Below are 9,908 nucleotides of genomic sequence, written 5' to 3' on the forward strand. Positions count from 1 at the left end.
TCAGCGAGAGCAGAAGGGAACTATTGACAGGAATGGGGGAAAGAAATACAGTAGAAGGACAATCGGTAGCTTTGAGGGATGAAATAGTGAAGGCAGCAGATGGTCAAGTAGATAAAAAGACGAGGGCTAGTAGAAATCCTTGGGTAACAGAAGAAATATTGAATTTAATTGATGAAAGGAGAAAATATAAAAATACAGTAAATTAAGCAGACAAAAAGGAATCCAAACGTCTCAAAAATGAGATCGACAGGAAGTGCAAAATGGCTAAGCAGGGATGGCTAGATGACAAAAGTAAGGATGTAGAGGCTTATCTCACTAGGGGTAAGATAGATACTGCCTACAGGAAAATTAAAGAGACCTTTGGAGAAAAGAGAACCACTTGTACAAATATCAAGAGCTCAGATGGAAACCCAGTTCTAACCAAAGAAGGGAAAGCAGAAAGGTGGAAGGAGTATATAAAGGGTTTATACAATGGCGATGTATTTGAAGACAGTATCATGGAAATGGAAGAGGATGAAGATGAAATGAGAGATATGATACTGTGTGAAGAGTTTGAAAGACCACTGAAGGACCCGAGTCGAAACGAGGCCCTGGGAGTAGAAAACATTCCATTAGAACTACTGACGGTCTTGGGAGAGCCAGTCCTCACAAAACTCTACCATCTGGTGAGGAAGATGTATGAGACAGGCGAAACACCCTCAGCCTTCAAGAAGAATATAATAACTCCAATCCCAACGAAAGCAGGTGTTGACAGATGTGAAAATTACTAAACTATCAGTTTAATAAGTCACGGCTGCAAAATACTAACATGAATTCTTTACAGACGAATGGAAAAACTGGTAGAAGCCGACCTCACGGGGAGATCAGTTGGGATTCTGTAGAAATGCTGGAACACGTGAGGCAATACTGACACGACAACTTATTTTAGAAAATAGATTAAGGAAAGGCAAACCTACGTTTCTAGCACTTGTGGACTTAGAGAAAGCTTTTGACAATGTTGACTGGAAAACTCTTTCAAATTCTGAAGGTGGCAGGGGTAAAATACAGGGAGCGAAAGGCTATTTACAATTTGTACAGAAAGCAGATGGCAGTTATAAGAGTCAAGGGGCTTGAAAGGGAAGCAGTGGTTGGGAAGGGAGTGAGACAGGGTTGTAGCCTCTCCCCGATGTTAGTCAATCTGTATATTGAGCAAGCAGTAAAGAAAACAAAAGAAAAATTTGGAGTAGGTATTAAAATCCATGGAGAAGAAGTAAAAACTTTGAGGTTCGCCAATGACATTGTAATTCTATCAGAGACAGCAAAGGACTTGGAAGAGCAGTTAAACGGAATGGACAGCGTCTTGAAAGGAGGGTATAAGATTAACATCAACAAAAGCAAAACTAGGATAATGGAATGTAGTCGAATTAAATCGGGTGATGCTGAGGGAATTAGATTAGGAAATGAGACACTTAAAGTAGTAAAGGATTTTTACTATTTGGGGAGCAAAATAACTGATGATGGTCGAAGTAGAGAGGATATAAAATGTAGAATGGCAATGGCAAGGAAAGTGTTTCTGAAGAAGAAAAATTTGTTAACATCAAGTATAGATTTAAATGTCAGGAAGTCATTTCTGAAAGTATTTGTATGGAGTGTAGCCATGTATGGAAGCGAAACGTGGACGATAAATAGTTTAGACAAGAAGAGAATAGAAGCTTTCGAAATGTGGTGCTACAGAAGAATGCTGAAGATTGGATAGGTAGATCACATAACTAACGAGGAGGTATTGAATAGAATTGGGGAGAAGAGGAGTTTGTGGCACAACTTGACTGAAGAAGGGATTGGTTGGTAGGGCATGTTCTGAGGCATCAAAGGATCACCAATTTACCATTGGAGGGCAGCGTGGAGGGTAAAAATCATAGAGGGAGATGAAGAGATGAATACAGTAAGCAGATTCAGAAGGATGTAGGTTGCAGTAGGTACTGGGAGATGAAGCAGTTTGCACAGGATAGAGTAGCATGGAGAGCTGCATCAAACTACAGTACTATCTAATACGTCACCTTTGGGACCGGGACCATGGTCGGAAAGAAAAAACGGTCGGATTATCCGAAAAATCTAATATTTATTGCAAAAAATATGAAGACATTTAGTACAAAAAATTAAACAATTTAAGAACTAAAAGACATCTACAGTAATATAAAAAGATATTTTTTTCACAGTGTTAAACAATATATTAACTAAAAAAGTCTACACACACTATAATATGTATAGGTTTTTTGGAAATGAAAAACGACAAACAAATTACGAGTACTGTACTGTACTTAATAACGTATAAACGATATATACTGTAAACTAAAAAATGTTTATAGCACTGTATATAAAAAAGATATTTTTTGCAATGAAATAAACTACTGTATGTATAAACTAAGAAATGATTACACTGTATGAATTGTTTTTACAGTAAAAATGAAAACAAATTACTTGGAAAAAAAGGTCAGTGATACATTTTTGCTTAGCAGATGTTATTCTAGATTTACCTGCAGTGTCCCTGCATTTTTTTATCCACAAAACTTCCATTGGAGTTGAAGTTGGATTCTGCTCGATGTATTGAATGGCCATGTCAAAAGCGTTTTTCGCATTGTTGTGTGAAATCTGGGTTGGAGGGTTTGCCTTCGCCGTCAGAGCCCTCATTCACAGTTTCCTGGCTAACGGTGGCAACAATCTGGTCGTGATTCAGCTCTTCAAAAGTGTCACAGTCTTTGTCACATTCGTTGACCCACTCTTCAACTTCATTGGCATGGATGTTCAGCTCCAGAGTTTGTAGATCTTTAACGATTTCCAGTGCATTGTTGTTTTGCTCCTCTTTGGTATGCTCATTTTCAGTCATAACTTTTGGCCAAAGCTTACGCCATGATTTCCGCAGTGTGTCAAGTTTCAGTTCATCCCATGCTGCAGCGATTGTGTAGATATCATCTTTGATGTTCAGGGATTACATTGCATCAAATAAGTTATGACCTACTTCAGATTTTTCCAAGACTGAGCTGATATACTTTCTGTGATATCGCCTCTTTAACCATTCGATAACGCCCTGATCCATTGGTTGGATGAATGAGGTCACATTAGGAGGCAGAAAGAGAGCTTTTATGTCCCCTTTCACCAAATCTTCCTCAGATGGATGTGATGGTGCATTATCCAACAGCAGTAGAGCACGAACAGGCAGATTTTTTTGCATGAAGTCTTTTTCGACTGATGGCACAAACTCGTTGAAAAACCAGGATTTAAAAAGGTTGCAGTCCGCCCAAGCAGATTTTTGATTGCGGTAATAAACCGGCAAGGAAGATAATTTTAGATTTTTAAATGCCCTTGGCTTCTTTGATTTGCCAATGATGAACAAGAGGATCTTGTGGGTACCATCTGCGTTGCTACAAGGAATGACTGTTATTTTATCTTTTATAAGTTTCTCCTACTACGGATTCATTTGAAGCTGCGAGGTTTTTTTTTTTTTTTTTTTTTTTTTTTTTTTTTTAAAAGTTCAGCCCTGTCTCGTCGACGTTACACACTTGGCAGGGTAACAGTTCATTTTCTCCTACAATTTCTTGGAACTTAACAGAAAACTCCTTAGCAGCTGCTTCATCAGAAGAGAGTTTTTCACCAGAAATAGAAAAAAATCGGACACCATGATGAGTATTCCAGCGATCAATTCAGCTTCACTGGTAGCAAATTTACTTTCGGCTTCCAGTTTTTTGTGCAAAACTGTCGCTTTTTCTTTGAGAATTGGTCCATATATTGGATTTCCTTTCCTTATTTCTTGACAAAACCACAGCCACAATGCGTTATCAAGCAGTTCAAGTTTAGGCTTTTTTAATGTTTTGCGATTCTGAAGAGTGTTTTCACCATCAATTGTAACTGTATAGGAGTCAATGTCTTTCCGATTCTTCCTCCAATCCTTAACTGTCGTAACACCTACATTCAGTTCCTTTGCAATTTTTTGGAGCGATTCTCCTTCGTCCAGTCTTTGTTGCACTGCTAATTTTTCATTTAGCGAAAGAGTTAAGTGTTTACATTTGAATCCAGACATGTTGAAAAACAGACAACTGTACACACAATGAATCTACAGTAGGAAGTACTGTAGAGAATACGGAATAAAGCAAACGACGACATTTTCTAATCCAATCAAAGGATAAAACTGCACAGTAACATATAGTATAACAAGTTGGCACGGACTAACCAGAGTGACGGACCATCCAAGGTCAAATTCGAGGGTTTCTACTGTAGTCTCAGGACTGAAGACAACAACAACAACAACTACTACTACTACTACTACTACTACTATCAAAAAATTTTTACTGGCACTTCTGTAAGCAAAATGCCGCACTGTCTGTGACAGCTGAGGTAAAATCCCAGGTTAGAAATATACAAGTTTTGATGCCCAAGAGAAATTTTTCATTACAGTTGGACCTTATAACTGTCTCTTTAACCATCAACTTTCCTTTGTCTCTCCATCCAGATCTGATAAAATGATTCTGCTGTGAATTCAGCAATGTATAACTTTCATACTGTATCACGTATGAAAGGGAGCAGTCCATTCAGAAAAATAAGAATAAAAATATTGGTGGGGGAGGGGTGTGCTTACTCACGCTTTAGGTGGTGATGGACACACCTGTTTTAGGAGGAAGACTCTGTAATAGGTTGTGCCTTCTAACAAAACAAAAAGCATTTTTCACTTTTGTCTTCCACATAAAAATTTGTTATGATGAAACAGTGACCCCAACGTATTATTGTTAAGAACATTTATTAAGTGCTTGAATTCATTGATCTGTTAGAAATTAATGCATTGTTTCAAATGTTGAAATCTGTTGTTTGATGCTGACCATACTTAACAGAAACTTATTTGCAGGTACATGTATGAATTCTTGTATAGCTGGTTGGTTTCTGCCCTGAACCGTGCTGAAAGCTTCTTTGCTGAGCAAGAATCTGTAGTTGAGCAACATAACAGGAGTAGAGCAAATAAAAAGAATAAAGCCAAGAAAAAGAAAATGAGACCTTATGGGAGGGAGATCATGATCTACCAAGCACTGCAGAATATCTGTGGTGGTTTGTACAAGGTATAACTTCTGTGATGGTCATTTTATGGTAGCATAGTAGAAAACATAGCCAAACCAATATTTACATAAAATAAGGGAAAGGCAACTACTCACCTGTAGTGGACCAGTGCATTGAGCCCAGAAACATGTAATGGAAAACAGCACTCTCACTAGCTTTGGAGTACAATTGCTTTCTCTAGCAAAAGTACATATGTTCACACGTGCACCCATGCAGACACCATAACACCCACTCCCGTGGCGACGGCAAGACTAATTATTGACACTCGATTACAGAAAGCAGTTGTCTGAACAAATATAGGTGCGGAAGGGGTCACAAAGAGGGAGTTACACAAAAGAGGCAGGTCTTTGGACAGATGATGAGGCACAGAGAGTCCAGAGAGAGAGAGAGAGAGAGAGAGAGAGAGTGCTCACATGGGAGGGGGAGGGGGGGGGGGGGGCGAGAGTTGTGTGGTGGGAGAAAGTAGTGGGTTTAAGACCTGTCCCATACACCCACCCACATCAGTCCAGTTGCAGGCATTTCCTAGTGAGTAAAAGATAAGGCCAGGTGTGAAAGCAGTTATGTCACATATCTGTTATGGTGCAATTACTGTACAGTATTTTACGTGGGCATGACAGGTAACCAACTGTTAACTCACATGAGTGACCACTGCCAAGTTGTGGCAAACTGCAAACTTGACCATCCAGTTGCTGAACATAGTGCACACCGCAACACAAATGACGCCAACAGCTGCTTCTCTACATGGGCCTTTTGTCACTTCAACATATTCTGCACTCTCGCAATCCCCTGTAGCCTAAACTTCCACTAAACTGTTACCACTGCCTTGCCTTACGTTTTCCCTTCTATATTCTGTCCACACCACTCCTCCTCAGTCCAGATCATGATCTGTCTTTTCCACCACTCTTTGTCCCACCTCTCCCCCCACCCAGTGTAAGTCCCTCTCTCTCTCTCTCTCTCTCTCTCTCTCTCTCTCTCTCTCTCTCTCTCTCTCTCCCCCCCTCTCCCTCTCCCTCTCCCTCTCCCTCTCCCTCTCACTGTCTCCCCCTCTCCATCCTTCCTGTTTCAACCCGTCTCGTTTTCCTTTTTCTCTTTTCACCTTCACCTTTCTCTCTGTTTTCCACCCCTTCCCTGTTCCTACATTTCTTTTTTGCTTTACCTTCTCTACACTTTTTATCTCATTGTGCAGCCATGGAGTCATCCATCCAAAGATCTGCCTCTTTTCCACTACCCCCTCCTTATGTCTTTCACTACCCCTGTCACCATCTCCACTAGCTCAGGCAACTGCTTTCAGTAATCGAGTATCAATAATTAGTCTTTCTTTAGCCGTGGGAGAGTGCGTTTGGGTGTCTGTGTGGTTGTGTCTGTGAATGTGTCATTCCCGTATTTTATGTATTGCTTCTTCCAGGAATTTCCATTATTGTTATACAAACCAAAATTTTGTTGTATTATCATATTTCATTTAAGTCATGAATGTGGCACATCAATGTTAAAAATTATCAAGACGTTTTCTTAAGTTTATAGAGTAATGTAAATTTAATTTCATGATGTAAGCAACTGGTCATTATGAAATACTCCTCATACATTCACAGGCTATGGTGGGTTTCCGACTGGATGGAAAAATCAGGCTTCCTCATCCAGAATTTGATAATGAACAAGTACGCTATGAGCATCGATTTGCACCATTTGCTAGCTTGTTGACTCCCCCACCTATGCAATATACTGAGTTTAGAGAGATGACTTCCTTGCAACGCTATGAGCAGCCACCTACAAGCACAAACTTGTACTTGTCGGGGTGTCAACATTTCCATAAAGCCCGAACAATATTAGAAGGGATTACAAATCAAGATCAAGAGGTAAGCATTACTTATTGTATGTATTATTATATGGGGGAGGGGAGAGAGAGAGAGAGAGAGAGAGAGAGAGAGAGAGAGAGAGAGAGAGAGAGAGAGAGGAGGGGGAGTTTTCATATTGCATGACTGGAGAGCTATCCATGAATAATATTTTAGATTGTAGTGAGAGGTGGACCGTGTTTACAATTTTGTGAGAGGTCCAACTAGGAAAATCAAAATTTATAAGAGCAGGGGGGAGAGGAATTCTCAAATGGATATGAAATATCTTTTTTTCCCAAAATGATGACGTGGTCTTCTTTAATAGACATTGTCAAATACTCTTCCAGTGAGTAGATTCCATCCCAAAGGTTGGGTTTGGGAGGATCTACAAAATAGCCATTCATGAGTGCTGCAACCTTTTCCAACCACAGATTTCTTTAGGTGTTACAATAGATGGAAGTCAGAGTGTGCCATATCTGGCAAATGATGCGAATGTTCCAGCAAATTGTACTTCACATCACTTAGTGAAGTAAATTTTATTTTTTAGTTGCAGAGCTAATGGCTTCCATTCACTTCATTGATTATTCTTCCCTTCTGTCATCAACCACAGTACCTGCGTGTCACCAACAGTAACAAATTTAATTGCTTCATGCATTCAGTTAGAATCATTCTGAAAAAAATGGTCCAAACATAGCGGGAAATTTCGTTTTCACATTGCTTTTGCTCAGTATTCAACAGATGCAGCTTCCGTCTCACACATAGCTTTTTCATGTGAATTGTACAGTACTCCTACCCAGCCAGGTGGCACAGTGGTTAAGCACACTGGACTCGCATTGAGGAGGAGGAGGATGATGGTTCAAACCCACGTCCAGTCATCTGATTTAGGTTTCCACGTCTTCCCTAAATCACTTCAGGCAAATGCTGGGGTAGTTCCCTTGAAAGGGCATGGTCGATTTACTTCCCCATGCTTTCGTAGACTGAGCTTGTGCTCCGTCTCTAATGACCTCATTGTCTACAGGATATTAAACACTAATCTCCTCCTCCTCCTCCTCCTCCTCCTGTACAGTGCTCTTTCTGAAATGCCCATAGTATCATCTATTTCGGACCCTTTGAATCACTAATCACCCTTTGTACTATAGTGTATTGTGCACTTTCTCATTGTTTCTGTTATATTTCTGATAAACATTTTCCAGTTGGATAAACTTTCATTGATGACAGACCACCTGAAATAAAGAATATGTGATGGACGGTATTCCAGCTTATCCACATGATGGAACCCCATGTCACACAGCATATTAACAAGACTATTCTGCTGATCAAATTGTCACTTGACTTAGATTATTGCACAACATGTGCCAGTATATCAGAACAAAACTTCAACAAATCTGTGCCATCTGGGTCAGTGCCCAGAGATTGACTGGAGATCATTCAGCTGCCATTGCTGGATTGGTGCAAATCCCATTGGCTAGCCAACTGGACCATGAAAGCTGTGATTGGAAGTACATAAAATTCATATACACAGACAGACACATACTTGTAGCTCTAGATGACAGGTAGTTGGTCTAGATGACAAGTAGTTGGTTGTGGCCATGTAGTAAGTCTTAATGGCAAGATATTTTTGCAATGTACCAGTAGCTGTTGTCAAGGTGAGAGGAAGGTTAAATCAGTATGTCAGGACATGCGTTACCAGTGTTCTCTTATAAAAAGCGCTACAGAACTCTACAGTAGACATGGGGGTAAATGCAAGAACTGTGTCCAATAAAGTAGATTAATACATAGAGATTCAAAAACTAAACTACCAAAACACACAGATGAAACTATACAGTTCACTCCTGGTTAGAAGCTATTTAAGATCTCTGCTCCCTAAATTCACATTACTTCTACAGTGTCTCTCTTTCTTGGGTCCAGTATACTTTTTGGTTGCTGAGTCACAAGGAAGTGCAGTAGATGATGTGTTGAGTTTTTTGTCCTAAATGACGCACATGAGAGTGCTAATAAACTATGCCGTTGGGTATCTCTGTATTGTCTCACTCCTAACAATCAAATAATAGTGTTTGTTACAAGTCAAAATTTCATCTATTGTGAATTTAGATAAACATTTTGATTGTGAATAAACTTCTGTTGATAGATCAAAAACATTCTCTCTCTCTCTCTCTCTCTCTCTCTCTCTCTCTCTCTCTCTCTCTCTCTCTCTCTCTCTCTCTGTCTGCCTCTCACACACTTCAGTCTAACTGGGTTACTTTAATGCATGGAACCTGCTTATGGATGTTTGATATTAATGCTTATTATGTTAGCTGCATGGGATATGATTATTTTTATTCTCTTTCCCTCTCGTTAGTGTGTAGTGTAATGTCTAAAACAAGGAGCTAATGGTACATTTACTTTCTATACAGGTTAATGATCTGCTGAAAGTGGCCAAAACAAACTTTGTTGTTCTGAAACTACTTGCAGGAGGCCACAAGAAAGATTCGACGACACCACCAGAATTTGACTTTTCAACTCATCGTCATTTTCCAATAATCAAACTTCCCTGAGATGGTTGACAACTTTATTGAAATTAATGTAATATTACATTGTCCTGTGTCTCTTTGTAATTAAAATTATTTATTTTGAAGTTTGTACATTGTAAAGCTCACTGTGTGTTAATACAACAATGTTTTTTTTTAACATTACTTTTCCTTTTTGTAATTCCTTTCACGTTTACTTAATCCTGAGGGTTTTTGGACTGCATAATTCACACGAAGTATGTAATACTTTCCCTTTTGTGCTAATAAGAAAGGCCTGCAAAATTTGAGTAATCAATAACTTTTTATTTTTTATGTTTTATTTATTTATTTATTTTTTATTCCAGTGATCCCGCTGCAGTATCTGGTATGATTTTTAGTAATTTAATTGAAAGCTTTGTTGCTTTGGTAAAAATAAAATTGGTTCTTTTTGTTGTGACAGAATAAATTACTATTAATCACACCAGATTTGTCGGAGAACAGCAGCAACATGTGT

At 39.1% G+C, this 9,908-nt stretch overlaps 1 protein-coding gene across 1 annotated transcript in view; it reads left to right on the forward strand.

Moving 5' to 3' along the window:
* The window catches only part of LOC124798065 (N-alpha-acetyltransferase 35, NatC auxiliary subunit), a 148,065-nt gene extending 138,488 nt beyond the window's left edge, over window positions 1-9,577 (forward strand). The window contains exons 11-13 of the mRNA XM_047261294.1: window positions 4,874-5,081; window positions 6,669-6,932; window positions 9,302-9,577. Of these exons, the coding sequence (XP_047117250.1) occupies window positions 4,874-5,081; window positions 6,669-6,932; window positions 9,302-9,442 (613 nt within the window). The 3' untranslated portion in view covers window positions 9,443-9,577. The remainder of the gene's footprint in view (window positions 1-4,873; window positions 5,082-6,668; window positions 6,933-9,301) is intronic.
* The last annotated feature ends 331 nt before the right edge of the window (window positions 9,578-9,908 follow it).

The sequence above is a fragment of the Schistocerca piceifrons genome, chromosome 5 (genome assembly GCF_021461385.2).
Source record: "Schistocerca piceifrons isolate TAMUIC-IGC-003096 chromosome 5, iqSchPice1.1, whole genome shotgun sequence".
NCBI lineage: Eukaryota > Metazoa > Arthropoda > Insecta > Orthoptera > Acrididae > Schistocerca > Schistocerca piceifrons.